The following is an 18211-nucleotide window of genomic DNA, read 5'->3' on the forward strand; positions in this document are numbered from 1 at the left end:
ATTATACTATAAACCCGGAAAATATTTGTGATTTTGAATATCATTCTATACCATGGTGAGAGTTACAATTTTATTCAGAAGGGGACAAATCGTTGTTTTTAAATGAGAAATCACTGGAAACTTTTTTTTGAATAATCATAATCATTAATTGAATGTTCGTTAATTGATATCGGCATTGACGCAGAGAGCCCCTAATTGGATGTGCACTGCTTGGAGAACGCTCCAGTTTGGGCACCACAGATATAAGACTACAGTATTCTGGCCGTTGATGGCGGAATTTCGCTTTGCGGACAAGCACCGAAGGCTATGATACAGGAGTTGTGGCGAAGGCGCTTCCATTCGTCATCATATACCCTTGAAGTTATAGATTTCCGAGACACTGTGCTTTTCATTTATGTTCCCGAGTGGAAATAACTGATATGACACGAATTAAATATTATTTGACCCTTTGTTTACTTTGACTGCCGACTGGCACAGACAACACTACAGCATTGTACACACTGTACAAAGTCCCTGGCACAGAGAGAGTGAAGAAAATATTATGATGGAGATACACCATTACGAAACTCCGGGTGCAAACTATTCAATTTTGTGTTTTAAACAATACCCCACCAAATAATTAAGACATGAATAGGAAATAGATGTGGACTGTTTAGTTAAAACACCCTACTGTTAACCTATCGACAAGCTCTTATGAAGGAATGCAATTAGATAAATATTTTCTGTTGTCAATCCCATAATCCACCGCATGGCACGTGCCCACCATAATATTGCAGATCTTACATCAGTTTGTGGCCTATCAAGCATGCGTATTTTCTTAGAAGAAAAAAAAAAAAGGCAAAGCCAGAGATCACAAACAACCGACATCCATCTGGTATCCAACTAATGAGAATACATCAGTAAAGTTCCCTGTCACGCAGCCGTATTGTTGAGCCATTCCATTACATACATCAAACTAACCAACGGCTTAAAAGGACATTGATTCTGAGCTTCAATCTCAAAACATATCTGTTAAATCATCATACACTCGTATTCTATACTTGAGACAATAACGAAACACGACATGCTTGAAAATATCTTCAAAATGGCTTTATTTTGAATGACACAGTGGACACAATGCTACAAAATGAATGATTTGAGCGATAATCGTTATTCCGAAACGCACAAATTCCCTAAGGGATACCTATACAATATAGATTCTTGTTAATCCAAAACAAAAATGAAAAGAAAATGGTTCGTTAATCCGAATATTTTTTGGCGTCATTCCGGAGGTTCGTACACTCCGAAAATTAAATAAGGTTCGTTATTCAGAAGATTCGTTAATCCGAAACAAAATTCAGAATTACAAACCTTATTTCGTTTTTTTGTCTTAACGACCTTCTAAATAACGAACCTTCAGAATAACAAACTGTAACCAATATTTATCATTTGACACTGTAGGTGGCTGACAAGCCCCAAAATATCAGTTTGTTTATATAATTATGTGTGTTTTTTTATTACGGGTATTTTTCTTGTGTGCCTCATGCAACAATCCTACCAGTGTGGTCTTTCAGAGTAAATTGATTATTGTCTGACGAACGCAGAAATTATAATTTGTAATTATAAAAAAATGAATTCATCTTCAGACGTTTACAAACAAAATACAAGTACAAGTTTCAGTTCACATACGCTTCAACACCCTTTACAGCTAAGAAAGACAAATTTGTATGTCTAAAAAACACACACAACAAAACAGGAATATTGCTCTAAGTTTGCATCCATCGTTTCGAGAAGACAATTTTGAAACTTTTTGAAGTAAACATCCAGAGACTGTACAATGATACACGTATAATATAGACATTTTAAGGCGTACTGAACTCGTAGTTCTTTTCTTTTATTATTTTTGATTTGCACGTAGGCAGCGGCATTTCTTTTTTTTTTTCAAAATGAAACATCATTCCTGCAAAATTTGATGAAGTATCACCTTGCTACTATATAAAAACATGAAAATGTGTTCGACGTGAATCATCTACACCTTGCAATGGGCACTTTAACATTCGTTTCAAAATGTAAAACATGATATCAAACGAAATACTTAAAATATCTTTCTACGTTAAAACATTCTAATAAAAACACGAATGGAGGGAAGACTTTGTCGAACACGAGCTTCCAAGGTCTTGAGTCAGAATTATTCTAAATGAGGGAGTTCGGACTATTTTCACGCTAATCTTATTTTTCTTGAGCAATGTAAGAAATGACTCAGAGTTTGCGTAATTTGGGAATAATACGCTTTTCTGCAATATAACTTCCACTAATCAAAAAACACAAATATGACCCATCTTATTTCAGTTACGCAATGCTTGGTCATAGAAGCATACAAAATCACCGAATTCAGTCATATATTATAGTGATAAGGTGCACAATCGTTTTTCGTTATGTTAAAAAATAAAAAGCTTACAATTTTTTTGTGTAAATACATATTGTATAGACTAATGACCCTCTTAAATCAAGCGATTGTCATTTCAAAGATTCTATAGCATTTTAAGGCTAAAATATGGTGTTTATCTAATACCATCGTTCTGAGTTTCTTTTACCAAGCTCAACAAAAAACCTTCGGCAAAGAAAGTTTGACCGCCTTTTTGCTTTAGTTTCAGAGTCACTTGAAGATGACCTAGATCTAGAATTAACGCAAAACGAAGCAAGTGTACCAAAAACGAAAAGTGCTTGACCCCTTATGTGTTGTGAGTGCTGATTGGCACAGAAACCCCCATAGTACTGTACACACTGCTCAAAGTCCATGGTACACGAAGGGTTAAACCATGAAAACCGAGAAACCACATTCATGTGGTTTGGTCCCTCTTCGTATAAAGTTTACTCTTCATTTTGAAGATAGAGTAAAACCAAAACCTCTTTCATTCTAGCCTTTTCTTGTTCAGACTAATAATATACTTGTTTCGGTTACAGCACTTTCAAAAGCCATTTAGTTTTGTAACTAATCCTGGAACTTTTGGCATCACGTTTTTTAGAAGTTCCTGGTTCTTTTTTCGAGTGAAGAAATTGTAGAAGACTTCTGTTTAGATTAACGTGGATTTAATGACTTCGCCAGAGCCACAAATCTTTCTCAAACAAAAGAAATTAAGTGAAATTCAGAGGTGCCAATAAGCCAGTTCGAAGGTCCATTTTGCGCATGAGCAGAAAAAAAAGTAATTTGTACCATGTGGCATGTTGGCCTTTAAATTCACTGAGATGGGCATCTGAGATACAGTGGACTCCCGTTATAACAAACATGGTTAAAACGAAATTCCGGTTACAACGAAGTCAAAATTCAGGCCGCAACATTATCCGCACTAAGTTTTGTATTGTTTATTTTGTTCCGTTACAACAAAATTTCGATAAAACGAAAGAAAACTTCGTTATAACGAGCGTCCACTCTATAAAGGTTATTCGGGTAATCATTACAATTAGTGCTTGTCAGCACATCCGTGCGACTCTCTGACTGTCTAGTATTCTGGCAATGTAGAAAAAGTTTGTTAATTATACTTTTCAATGCAAATACTGATTCAAATGGATGCTTTCCAAGTGTTAATTGGCGGATCATTCTAGTCTCTTGGTCTATATACCTATACCTAAGTTCATTCTTTATTTGGACATGATTGATGAATGCCATAGATTGTTACGTCCGGCAAGCTTATGCATTATGTTGCTTGAAAAACGAGTGAAATGAAACCAACTGGAAAAAAAAATGGAAAGGTCACTGTGCCTTATACGAATATGCACATGAGCTGTAACTCCGAACAGGCGTGTAAATAATGGCCTGTAGCTTTGACTTAATGGTTAACAGTCGCAAAATATCCCTATTTTGCAGGATTTGATTGGCTAACAGGAAAGACAATCAACATCGGCATCTTTTCGAAGACCGTCCTGGATCAGAACTCGTCGTGCACGGTATATTTGTTTCTTTTGCTCATGCCCAGGTAGGATGTGCCCAGCCCCGCCTCGTCTCTATGGCGACGCACAAAGGCGGTAAAGGCGCTGACGCAGTTACCGAGGAAGTGGTCGGCCTCGCCCAACACATACATGTCACTTTGAGGCTTTTCTGGGTCGAGGGTCACCACTCTTAACTACAGAAAGCGAGAAGAAAGTAAGGGATATTATAATTATGCAGAGTTGTATGAATTTATGGTAAGAAACCAGTAACGTCCAAACAAAAACGCGGAATGAACAGTGAGGCAGTTACTTCACTTCGATATCACTTTGTGTCATTATTGTTTTACATTAGAAGGGAACAGAGCGACGACGTGCATTATGCATGACTGATACTTATACTAATACACACAATAACGACACTTAGGCAACAAATGTAAGCTAGTAAACGTTTAAGAAATAAAATATCATTATGGTAGTAACCAGCAATCATAAAGAATAGTCAAAAATAGTTACATTATTCTCTTGTAATGTTTTTGTCACCAATGTAATGACGCAAGGACGCAATTTGATTATAAGTTAACCTTATTCATGTCAAGGTATGGCAAGATTACGAGGTAGGCCAACTTGCCCAATTTCTACAACATCGCAATTCAATTGCTGAACACGATTGCAACAAAGCCGATAGAATTGCTGGAAGCTATAATGAAAAAAAATAGAAGAAGAAAACAAAAGAAAATGGCGATATCGACGGGGATAGTGATATCAAGCGATATGAACGAAAGAAGTTGTGAGATCATTTTGTAGCATTACATGCATTATTCGGGGACTACTTTCCCTCCTATATATTGTAGACTTAAGGAACAGACATTTGTCATTAAAAAAATATGACATAAGAAGGCATTTTATCCCACTTACGTCTGGAAACTCCTGCTGCAAATCGTCTTGCATCGATACGTGATCGGTTGCGATGAATATCGTTTTGATGTCCGGTTCTTTCTCTAAAAGAGCTTGAACCTGCGTTCAGAATGGAACATAAGGACGACAGGAACTAAAATAAGGAAGACAGCATTCAAGCACATCATGTTAAGAAACGCGATAAACGCCAGTGTTTATGAGTTTAGTTTCGTGTGATGTATAGTACTAGTATGTGGCAAACCAGCCAGAAGAGAGTGGAATCCTCCATCGGTTGACATGTTTCATCAAGAAGGTTTATGAAGAAAACGATTGAATGTCAGGACGTGACTTTCTCTGTTTTTAAATCTGAAAAAAACAACAACAACGATTTGGAACACCAATCAAACTTAAAAAAAACAAAGGAAAATTGAGGTAAACGTTCACGTGGTTAAAACGTATCTGGTAGGCTACTTGATACAAAAATGTTCTGACATGATCCTTGCTCATAACACGTCATAGCTTTGCTACTTCAGTACCTGTTTTAGGTCCAGTTATCATTCAGAAGAAGCATTACTTTGTGATTGGTCAGTTCTTTCTTTCTTTCTTTCTTTTTTTTTTTGTTGTTGTTGTTTCCACCGTGAACGCTTCCGGATTGGACGGATTAATGCAGTGGGCGTGGCCTACGCGAGAAGCCTCACCTCTTCGATAACCAGCTCCTCCGACTGCATGCAGAGCTGCCTGTACACGTTGGTCTTGGAATGCAGCCCCAGGCACTGGTGGGAAGACAGGAGGCGTTGCATCGAGCCGTCGGCAAGGTCACAGGTGCGCGCCTGCGTACGTACAAAGCGGAAGGGCGTGGCGATTAAGGAATTAAGGCGGGGCGTTTGTCACCAATGTAACTCAAATACATGTAGTAAATGATCATGAACTTTATTCCGATCAAATCGCAGTGACATTGCATGGCTGTTTAGAGGATAAGCGAAATTACAAACCCTCACGATTTACATGTATGCCCTGATAACTTGCCTAGACGCAAGCACTTGAAGATTTTCTTCAAGAAGTTTGATCTCAAAGAGGGGCGGGATTTTGTTCATGGGATCTTGAATTTACAATCTATAATAGAAATTCATTGATGGCCAATGCAACGGAAACGCTATGTCAAATAGTTACGTTTGTAACAGAGATTTCGAACGATTGCTATTCATCAAATTATTTCTTGCTTGAAACAGTGAGTCCTGTACAATTAACTTGACATATTTATTACAAAATTTGGTCTTTTGCTATTACTCTATTTCCTTTCCTAACCCCCGTCCAAAGCAGTCAACAATGTGGCGTATAGGGCTTGTTGTAATTTTTAAGTTGCATTGGAGACTGTTTAAGACGGCTCTCGTTGAAGAGAAGAAAACGGTACTTCTCAACCTATTAGTGCACCTGATAGGAAAAGGAAAAATATCGAACTAAAGTTTCCACGAACTTGAAAGCGATTAGATAGCCGAGCTCAGCACGATTGTGCGTTACGCCTATATGCCTCGCTGCTTTTAGCGTCTAGTCGCAACTTCCAACAGACGGCCAAGTGGTTTGCAATCATTGCAAGTATTAATTGTTAATTATAGTAATTGCAATTGCCACGCAACAATTTGGATACTCACAAATTATCGTTATTTGTTGTTGCTATGGTGCTTCTACATATTTTTTTTTTCAGTTATTGCTACTTACACGTAGCAAACGTCTTTCCGAAATGGACCCCACAGGACCCCGGACGAGTACCAGAGTTCTGGACGCTTACCCAGTCCGCCCCGTTGCGGAGGTGCAACCCGACGTAGGGCCGCTGGATGTTCTCCTCGATGTACTTGTCGCCCTCGGCGATGATGTCGGCTGACCACTGCAGGAAGCCGTGGAGGAAGTTCTTATCCGGCGGCAACGGATTGGTGGTCGGGGCGTTCATGAAGGCGAGTACGGGATGTTCCGAAGGCGGGAACCTGAATTCAAGCACACAATCATTCACCATTGATGTTTCAATATACCGAGCGCATATTCATTGTGCTAAACGTAAATCATACAGAGGAAAAGTGAGCTTTAGATCTGTGGCGCGAACGCTAGAACGACGCTAATTGGTCAAAAAATGGTGTTCTGTTCTGCATATTGTGCGAAGACAGCTGTTTCCATTGTAATAAGAGGACGCGTCGTCTTAGTGTTGGCGTCGCAGATCAAAAACTCGCTATCGTAGAATTGAAAATAACAACAAGGTAATATGCTGGGTGTATCCTAAAAATTTATATAGAGTTGTAGTATTGTTAATCTGCGATTGTTAGAACAACTACTTGTACGCCAACTATGTGTAAAGACGACAAGACTGCGTATAAAGCCCGCCGCACACAACACGATTTTGCCCCGATTCACCGGTCTTAAAGGTAGGTGATACCTTTTACAGAGCTCCCAAAATGCAGCAAAACATTAAATATGAACCTCAGGGGACTTGTTTAGGCCACTGCTTAGAAATTTGGAAGTCAACAGTTGTCTACAATTTGAATAATGCACAAAACTCAACTACTCAGTAGTTCTGTGTGTCAGCCACACTTAAGCCTTTTTGTTGCAGTCTTCTGTATTTTTTATCTATAAACACAAATCTAAAAGTATAAGAGCTGATGTAATAACATATAGAGTGTGTGGCAAGAATGTATGTAGAAATGTTTGTAAGTTTTGATGAACTTTATTCACAAAATATACATGATGGGCACACATGCAGTGCATGGGTCTGCAAAAGTAGCCTAGTAATGTACTGGAATTTACGGTGAGCCCCGAAAAAAATTCAATTCAAAATCTAACGGTCAATAAAAATGTACTAAATGTTCCCTTCCACTTTCAATACTTTGTGGGAGTTTCTAAAATGATACTCTCTTCAACATACCACTGTGTTTATATAACTCTTCATTTAAGGCATGCAAATGGGATTCCCTACCTTTAAGACCTTAAGACTAGAAGTGTGACGTCACAGTCTTGCCATTTTTTAGTCGTACGACTGGGTCTTAGCGCCAGTCGTAGAGATTTGACATGTTGAATTTCTACGACCAGTCGGGAGCTTCCAGCCATTCACAATGCAGTAAAATGCAAGCGCACACAGTGCGCACTGCATGGGTCTGCAAAAGTAGCCTAGTAATGTACTGGAATTTACGGTGAGCCCCGAAAAAAATTCAATTCAAAATCTAACGGTCAATAAAAATGTACTAAATGTTCCCTTCCACTTTCAATACTTTGTGGGAGTTTCTAAAATGATACTCTCTTCAACATACCACTGTGTTTATATAACTCTTCATTTAAGGCATGCAAATGGGATTCCCTACCTTTAAGACCTTAAGACTAGAAGTGTGACGTCACAGTCTTGCCATTTTTTAGTCGTACGACTGGGTCTTAGCGCCAGTCGTAGAGATTTGACATGTTGAATTTCTACGACCAGTCGGGAGCTTCCAGCCATTCACAATGCAGTAAAATGCAAGCGCACACAGTGCGCACTGCGCGCGCTTTACAGTCGGGTCGTATAGTGTGCGGTGTCCGGTCGTACGACCGGTCTTAAGACCCAGCTTGGCTTAAGACTTTAAGACCAGTCTGATCGTGTAGTCTGCGGTGGCCTTAACATGAACAAGAGACTAAGTATTTCGACATCCAATACACAATAGCTACCAAAACAAAAGGAAAGAAATCACACGATATTCATCATTAGTTATCTTTCGAACCCCTCCTTTCAAAAAAAAAAAGAAGAAGAAGGAAGATCAAGAGTCAACACTAATATACAGTAGGCCTACTTTCAGATAGCAGATTAAACTTTGTGACGTCACTGTTGTAAATTATGGATAAACGCTTCATTGGCAACAATGCATTACTTCGAATAAGGGAAAACTATAACTTTGCCTCTTGTACACAGACACAGACAGACAGACAGACAGACAGACACACGCACACACACACACTTAGTACCAGATACACACAAAGGCCTTCTGACAAAAAAAAACAAACAAACAAATTGTATGAAACACATATCATTATACGCCGATAGTACAGTGTATATTTTTTTTCTCGTAATTTCAAGCCAAATCATAATTGGTTCAGACCAAAGAGCTACTGGGTAGTAGCTCTTTGTTCAGACCAAGCACGTGTGCAGACTCATTCAAAGTCTACTCAAAATAAGCCCTGTTGCCATGGAAACTTACGTGTCGCCCCACATCACCCTCCAAGGTTCGTAGTCCACGTTGTAATGGAGGTCGCCTGACCAGATCTCAGACTTGACGAATTCGATGTTTTGCGCAGCCCAGAAAGTGCCAAACGGATTTCCGGTCTAAAAGAAAGAGAGATTAGGAAATGACGGCTAACACGTAATCACTTTCAATTAATATTCTCAGATTTTTTTTGAATAAGTCACTAGTACTAATCCTTTATATCCCCAATAAGTTCTATAGCGTAATGATTTTGCTTTCACCATCGCAGAAAACTACCCACGTTCCCACAAATGTCCCCAGAACTGACATCAACAAATGAATGCTTCACCGATTTAACTGCATTGGCTTATGTGCCACTATATACATGTACAGCGATTATTCGACGCCCCCACTAACTCGATGCTTGCCATCACGACACTCTACCAACATAGCATTCATATGATACAAAAGTTAGCCTGGTTTATATATATTTCGCTTGGTCGAGCACGCACTAATATATCATCAATGCCATCAGAAAAGTCAAATGGTAATGACAAAACCATTTTCACCTCCACAATTATCACTTCTATAACCAACGCTATCTCTGTTGCTGCCACCGCCACCACTACCAAACATAACCACCTCCCATTACCAACCTACCACTACATATCAGAACCAAAACACCTTTAACAACCATCACCATCACCACCACCACCACCACCACCACCACCATGCACCTCAATCCATGACCACTACAGTTTCTACCACTGCTGCAACACCATGGTAAATCACCACCATCACCACCACCATCACCACCACCATCATCACTACCACCACCGCCACCACTACTACCATCATCACCACTGCGAGCCCTCCCTCATCCGTGATTGCCTCACCCTGGGACAGATTCCGCCGTTGCCCTCGGCGGCTTTGCTGGAGCAGTAGGCAACCCGCTGGTCGAGCGGCCAGTGCGTGGGAGCCAGCTCGTACATAAAGTCCTCGAAGGTGACGATGTGCTGGTGGTACTCGCGGAGCTTCTCGATGTCGAAGTAATCCTTCACCGGTATATAAAGCTACGATGTCGGAAAGAGTATAGGAGGAAACACTTCAAAATGTATTTTTACCAAAGAGAATTTATTCTTTAGACATTGCTGATATTGTTTTGTCTCGATCATTACAACTAGATCTACAGGGTCAACATGCGAAAATGATAAATTATGTTATGAATATCATAACTTGACAAGAACTTTCCCCTCATCCTATATGCTCGCCAAATTGACTGAGGTATAGTTTTATGCAATTGACAACGATATGTATTGTTCTAATATAACGTGTTTCACAACTTCAAGTCTGCTGAATCTACAACGGCAAGTTACAGCGAAATTAAATGATAATTATATTCATAACTTAACAGAATTTCTTTTGAAAACAGATCCCATAGTAATAGATGATGTATTTCAATTCAAAATACAAATCCATATTTTCCCTGGATCCAACATGAATATCTAACCATTATCCTAACACAAACTGATTGCCAACGAAAACAAAGCATAAAGGAAATTATCCTATTGCCTTTACGTTGTGCGCGCCATAACAAACAAGTGTTCTCTTAAATTTTGTCTTTAAACTGGTGGCTTAAAAGCTTACTTGTCTCTACTATATCTTACGTTATCTTTCGTTCTGCCGACCACGTGTTGGTAGTCAATGAAGGGAGGGAGGACGAGCACGCGATCGAGAGTCTTAGCGAAAAACATCGTGCCTAGCAGCAGATCCACTTGGTTACTGAATCGGCCTGCAGGTGGGGAGAAAGATCCAATTTTTGGAAGATTATTCATAATAATAGCCCCAGCACATATCAAAGCTCCTTGTCCAACGCAAAAAGGGGCGGAGGAGATAATTTTTGAAGATGATAAGTGAATGATTCTGATTGTAGACGCGCATTATTTGTAATTTCTATAATTATAATGTCGTTTAAAGAAGAACAACCTGATCATGACGTAAGGTGAATCACGGTTGAACAAGGAGCCAGTGAATTGAGTTTCTGTAAGGACTCATACAGGAAGTAATTACATAATTATGACTGTATCCTCACTCCCTTCACCATTGACTACCAACACAATGGAGAATTGTAGCGACATTCAGCGCCGGTTTCATTGCCTTTGCATAAATCCAAAGAAGTTTACTTTTCTGCATTGCATACTCCTTATAAGCAACACGGAGCTATACGATCATTGAATAAAGCATGATTCCGAAACGGCTTGACACTCCACTTCTTATCAAAACCAGATCGTCAAAGGGCGAAACTTGAAGGAATATCGAATCCTCGTTGATGAGATATGTTGGGCCTATCGAGAAAAGTTTGGAATGAAAGTTTGTCCCTCAAATACATTTCGTTTGGCGATGATATAAGATTGTTATGAACAGATGTATAAAAACAGTCTTTTTCACATTCATTTGTTGTTGTTTTTTGAGGTGGTACATCTATACAAAATAAGGCAATGCAAAGACTGAATGTCGCTACTTGTGCTATTCTTTTTAGACAAAACGTCGTCATGGTTACATTTCCCTGTTTCGTTCCGGACGAAACCTGCAGTCCGAATTGGTGCTTGTGCGTCTTGCGTCCACATGGGTAGTTGATGAATGGCGGCAAAATTAACACTCGGTCGATACTTTTAGCAAAATACAAAGTACCCAAAAGTTGCTCCACTTGACCGGAAAACTGACCTGTTCAGAAGAATGGAAGGCACCGTATCAGGAGTACTATGATGGCAAAAGTGTGACTACATCGCGAAACATACACGTACTCTTCCCTTTGCTTGGACAGTGTTTGGAGGCAAGTTATGTATAAAAATGTACAGTGAACTCCGGTTATAACGAAGTCCTCGGGGATGGCAATTTTCTTTCGTTATACCGAAATTTCGTTATAACCGAACAAACAAATTCATAAACAATAAAAAAACATAGAGCAGATAATGCTGCGGTCTAAATTTTTACTTCGTTGTAATCGACATTTCGTTATAGCCATGATCGCTATATAACGGGAGTGCACTGTATAGGTGGAAACCACGATAAGGTGCAACTCATCATTATTTTAAGTATCGACTTTTAGAATGATATGATGCTGTACAAAAGTTCCTCCATTTGTGTCGGAACATTCTACCAACTGAGTGGTCATTAGATGAATTGCTGCATCATTAAGAATCACATCTGTCTTTATTCATTTTGGATTTTCGCAGGAATTTTTAACTCATTAACAAAAATAACGAAGGCATACAGACACGCCGTATACACACAAACACACATACTATAGCATTCCACATAGCTTTCTTCAAAAGGTAAAACAATGTTGTGCCTTGATTGTTTCTTGTCCCGGGATGACTGCGATAATAAGTCACTGTCGCATCGTTATCTTCATCATCATTATTATTATTATCATCATCATCATCATCATAGTATTATTATCATCGTCATTACTACGATTCATTTTCTTCTTCTTCTTCTTCTTCTTCTTCTTCTTCTTCTTCTTCTTCTTCTTCTTCAGTCTTCTTCTTCTTCTTCTTCTATGCCAGCCTGTCACGAAGATGATCCAATGTGGGTACAAGGTAGGTGGGACACCTACAAATGTATGATAAATTCAGTTATTGTCATCATCGTCATCATTAATACATTGCCATTATATCATCATTTTCTTGTTGTTTTTGTTATTATCATTAAATCAGTTATTACGATTATTACAGTGTCATCGTCACGTATCATCTTATTCGTCCACAAATGACAATTCTTTCCAATCGGTGCTGTTATACTATTAGGAAATATAGTTGTCGTCCATCGGTAGTTAGGCAATGCAAACACATACAAACACATACTTGCTCGCAAACATCCACACAGCTATCGAGTAAAGGCATCGCAGAATACTAGTAATTCAGTCCGTGGATTTCAGTCAACATAATAAAAGCAACTTAATATTCATTTGATTTCTAAAGCTCACCGAATCGACCAATTCATATTTTTGATAATAATAAAATACCTCACCAGCACTATAGGTCATTATGAATATTTCCTACAACATCATATGATGAAATGCTACAATATTATGATACAATCCATATGGAATATCAATGTTGCATGGTATTGGGATATCTTGTTGGGATCGACTAGTTTCGTAAGTCATGCGTGTGTCATAATTTTCCGCCTTTACGCAAATGACTGAACACGCTTTATTATTTTCAAACGTCATTAGCAGAGCGAGGCGGTTGTCTGTGGTAACCGTACACTGCACCTGCAGCATTATAATTCATGATGATTATGTTATTAAAATATAGAAATGTGTACGAAATGCCTACAGCAGACAGCACGTATTGTCGTGCTAGAACGGTAAAATGTACTTATAGCAGAAGGAATCTCCTTCAACGCTCGAACGTATTCCAACTGACTTTCCTTGCCGTTGTGTTTTAAGATAAGTGTGATAAACTTCATCCCTGGATCAGGTCGATGTACTGCTTTCTTAGAACATCATATGTTAATTGTTATATAGATTCTAGGCCTGTAAATACCGCTGGAAATTAAATCAAAAGTGGTTGCCATAGCAAATAGGCTATAGAATTTGACAGACGAGATACAATTGAAAGATCTGAGACGCAATATGTTTCGGGCCTTGCCTTTCTTCAACAACGATGAGAGCTCTAATTAGTGGGTCGATTATCTAGTGTCCAAGATATAGTTCTACTTGTATCCCCGACAACCTGCAATGACGCAGTGAAGAAAGGGATCTGTGTTTGCAAGCCCTGACACTTACCGGAACATGGGCAGTAGAGGATGTAACCCCGCGGGTCCCACTCAAGCTCTGTCCCAACGTTTCGGGCCAGGACCAGCCGAAAGAGGACTGTCACTGCCAGCAGAGCGCTAGTGATGATGGAGCTTCGATCCAGCACCTTCATGGTTGAATATGTGGCGCACAACCACAGAACGATCACGTCCAACAGTCAACGCTTCTCGCGGCGCCAAACTGAAATGGGAAACCCACCCTGTTTGTAGGATAAATGTACCGTGTACAAGTCTTGAACGATAAAAATCAGCACCGATACTGTTGAACACGAATTGAATACGCAGACCTGAGTAAGGTGTGTTCTTGATTGTGACTCAGATAGTCCACGTTGCACAAGGGGAAAAAGGTGCCTGGCATGTGGTCGAATGAATAGAATCCCTCTCCGGTTCTATTCACGGGTTGTGAAAGGAGGTTTATTAGCATAACAAAGGGCTGTCTATGTAAGGAATATATTCTTCATTCATCATCCAGCCATTGCATATTTGCTCGTGCGGAACCAGGCTTTTGTGAAATTCCACTCCCTAAATTCCCTACAAAGTATATCCAGAGAGGGTCCAAATGAATTGGCGCTTTGACAAGGTTAATACCAAAGAATAAAAACTTCGGTCTTATCTATCGGGGATCAACCTAACCGTTAAAAGAGAGAGAGAGAGGGAGATGTTACATACACGTGTCATAATCTGTACGGGCCACGTCACTCCAGGTAACACACTGGGAGAAATTATTCATTTTCGGTCAATGTAACGCAAAGCACACAGGCATACAACCTCCTCTTCTTCCACCCCTTCCTCTCCCCTTTCTTTTCAGTCTCTTCCTTTTGTCTCCCTCTTTTTCCTCCTCTCTTCTTCTTTCTGTTCTTCTTTTCCTTTTCTTTTCTTCATTTTTTAAAACCAAACACACTTTTCTTTTTGTTTTCTTTCGTTTCTCTTGTTCTGCTTTTTATGTGTTGTTTCTATCATATTATTCTATATTTCCAGGCTTTAGGAATTTGTCATATTGTGAACATCGTGTGCAACTTAAATTACCATTTCTTGCTCACAGGCGCAGGAGGTGTGATAATGTTTGAGGGTTTTTTTTTTTCAATATTTGACTTTAACGTATATATACTCATTTATGATTTTTTTTTTTCACTCAGCTCACAGGAAGTCTAGAGGTCACAGTATGAAACTGGACAAACAGTATTCTTGGCTTGATGTTAGGATATATTTTTTTCAGCAATAGAGTTGTCTATTTGTGAAATAGTCTTTCTGAACATGTCATCTCAGCAACCTCTGTAAATAGTTTCAAGAATAGATTAGACAAATACTATAATCAAAAACAAAATATGATATCATCTAGTATATAGGCTGATTCTTGAACACCTCTGTCCTTTCCAACACACTCAACTTGACAAGTCCTCGGATCGAAGTTTGATCGATAAACAGGCATTGTCCTACATCATCGTTGGACTAAAGTAAAGTAAGTAAGTAAAGTATTATATATCTATCTCAAACAGATGGATAATCAAAGATTGCGTTTATGTGACATATTCCTGTCCCTGTATATTTATCATGGCTTTGTGTATATATTATTCGAGTCTCATCTGCGCATGCGCGCCATCTAAGTTTGACACTTGATTTTGTTATCACAGGAGTGGGTACATTCCAAAGGTACATGCATTTTAATACAGGGTTGTTATATCTTTGTGTTCTCAATATTTCAATTTCCTCATTCATCACGGCTGTGTCGTATTCACGGTGTTGTGAGCTTGTCAGTGTGAGGGTGGCCAAAATAGTTCACCAATATTAACATTCTTCTTTTGCATGCCCGTATAGGATTTTCATGGGGGGGGGGGGGGGAGGGCAAATTCGGAAATATTGGGCATTAAACTTGTGAGGTAGTGAAGCGACCAAGAGATGTATACAGTCTCGGATTGGTGTGGTCATATGCAGGATATTGTTTTTGTTTGTTTGTGTTTTTTCATACATGCGATAGAGAAGGGGGAGGGGTTGGAAAGGATAAATAGTCCCCTCCCTAAGCTTCGAGTGCATAGGCTTCAACGATCTGGTACACACTTGGTGTTTTGGCCAATTTTCAATGCAAAAGTAAGATGATAGTTATTATCATGTGAATTGCAAAAACAAAAACCAAAAAAAAAAAAGATAAACTTGATTATTTTCTTGTTGCCTGATTTAAAAAAAAATTATCTGACACAGGATATGTATTTTTAACGTGCGTGTTTTGTTTTGTTTAATAAGTGGATCCTGTTCGCCAGTGATGAGCAAAATGATGGGGGTGTACGATTATTCCTTCCCTCTTGAAAACAACGTTTCGCGGTCCCTGTACAAAATTTCCCTGTATAGTTCAGTGTTAATTCAGTATTTATCTATTGTTCTTGGGGGGACTGCAAATCAGCTATAGTCCCATCTATTTTCAACAAATTTTCGGTAAGTCACAGCATGGTATTTCCATTCATATTATTTTAACAACAAATTGTCTTGATTTTGTATAACATGTGTGTTCTACTGGAATAACATTTTAGTTGGAAATGAAATAAGTGACATGGAAAGAAATGACATTTATGGCATGCAATATAGTTAAGCAAACGTAAAGATCGAAAAGATCGTTGGTCTCTGAAGTAAATGAAATGAAATGAAATGAAATGAAATGAATTGAAATGAATTGAAATGAAATGAAATGAAATGAAATGAAATGAAATGAAATGAAATGAAATGAAATGAAATGAAATGAAATGAAATGAAATGAAATACAATGATTTATTTACCAAACAAACAAACATCGTCAACAAAGTCACAACAATTAATAGTTAAGATATATATCGATGCAGATTTTGATTCATCCAGGTAGTATGCTAAAAGCGTGTAAATTAAATCTGTTCGACTGGACTTACTTGTGAAAATCATACAACCTTTCACCAACATACAAGTCGGTGATCCGAAAAATTCCTCGACGTACAGACAATAAAGGCAGTAACATCGCCTATTTACCCTCCACGGGTGAATGCTCGCCAGCCAGACAGAGCTGAAGAAGTGACTCGGACGAGTCACGAAACTGTTTTCTCCGTGATTTTCACAAATAAGTCCAGTCGAACAGATTTAATTTACACGCTTTTAGTTAAGATATAGTTTGGCAAAAAAGAACTGGCAATAGCGTGCAGGCTAGTCGAGGCCAGTCCTGTCAATGATACAGATTATAATATAACTTATTTACAATATCTCCAGAAGAATAGTATGTACATAATTATTACATGTTTTCATAGGGGATCATTATTATATTGATAACAGATACTTTCGCAATGATATCCAAAAGACATTACGGGTGTTTATCTTTTTGACATAAAAGATATGCGTTTCATCAAGTGAATACTTGATGAAACGACAGGTTGAAACATTAAGTATAAACTACTGTTTTCTCCTTCTACTTACTCACAATGAAACAAATGAACAAACAAAATCTATAAATTTGAAAAATCTTCGCATCTCGGCGTATTCTCCCCTCCCTCCCCTCCTCCCCCTCTCCTCTAGCTCCCCCTTGTTTTGATCGATTATGATTACGATGGGAAACGATCGTTGTAATGTGCCGGTGAATCGAGCTAGTAGAGGGGTTGACACTACTGACATCGCGCCCTCACCCGGAGTGTGAAAACGGGACGAATTTCACCAATTTGTACCCATTCGAGGTTAATTACAGACCGGTAAGTCATCTTTTTAAGTATTCGGCCCGATCTTGTCAGAAAGACCACTCTTTTTTTGTTGTACTCTGTATAGAAAGTATGAAAAAGTCATTCATATAGACCTAGTAAAACCCTCTAGACTCTACTCACTGCACTGTACATGTCCATGTACTACCATTGACTACTGTACAGAGACGTTATTTTTACCGGTACCCACGTTTCGTACTGACTACGGTGTACTACCACCCTCGGTTGATCGTTGTCCTCGCTTGCCCTCTGGCGCTGGCGTGTTGTAGAACTCGTGTGCGTGGTACGCCTCAGTCGTGCTCGTGTTGCACAGTACGGTACTACTAGTATATGCTACTTGCGTAATGTTTATGCGATGCGTTTCACTTGTTTGCAAGGTACCATATACCATTGTCATTGAAGGCAAAATCAACATAAATGCTTAAATATAAGTTTAGAGATAATTGACTAAATATAGATAATTCATCACTGCAGAATTTACACTTGGCTGTTGTTTTAGTTAGTCTCTTGTGATTCACCTTGTCTTGACCTTGACTCATTCTGTTTTGTTTAGTTTTGTTTTTGTTTTTGTTTTTCACAGACTTGAAATCAGATTCGTGTAGGGTTTCTACATGTAGGTTCTATTTCAAACCACTGCTCAATGTCTGGGACTGTTTTCTTGGTTGTGCTGACTGTTGACTTGTCTTGAGTTCATTT

At 38.9% G+C, this 18211-nt stretch overlaps 1 protein-coding gene across 1 annotated transcript; it reads right to left on the minus strand.

Moving 5' to 3' along the window:
• Nucleotides 1-3905: 3905 nt before the first annotated feature.
• Nucleotides 3906-13927, minus strand: LOC139715588 (GDP-fucose protein O-fucosyltransferase 1-like). Its single transcript, XM_071627154.1, has 8 exons — nt 13786-13927; nt 10658-10782; nt 9887-10063; nt 9006-9130; nt 6587-6779; nt 5499-5630; nt 4822-4920; nt 3906-4100 (listed from the first exon to the last, which is right to left on the minus strand). The coding sequence occupies exons 1-8, from the start codon at nt 13925-13927 to the stop codon at nt 3906-3908; spliced, it is 1188 nt and encodes a 395-aa protein (XP_071483255.1).
• Nucleotides 13928-18211: the final 4284 nt, after the last annotated feature.

The sequence above is a fragment of the Diadema antillarum genome, unplaced genomic scaffold, assembly GCF_040938485.1.
Source record: "Diadema antillarum isolate AM-2024a unplaced genomic scaffold, OU_Dant_1.0 scf00000006, whole genome shotgun sequence".
In the NCBI taxonomy this organism is placed as follows: domain Eukaryota; kingdom Metazoa; phylum Echinodermata; class Echinoidea; order Diadematoida; family Diadematidae; genus Diadema; species Diadema antillarum.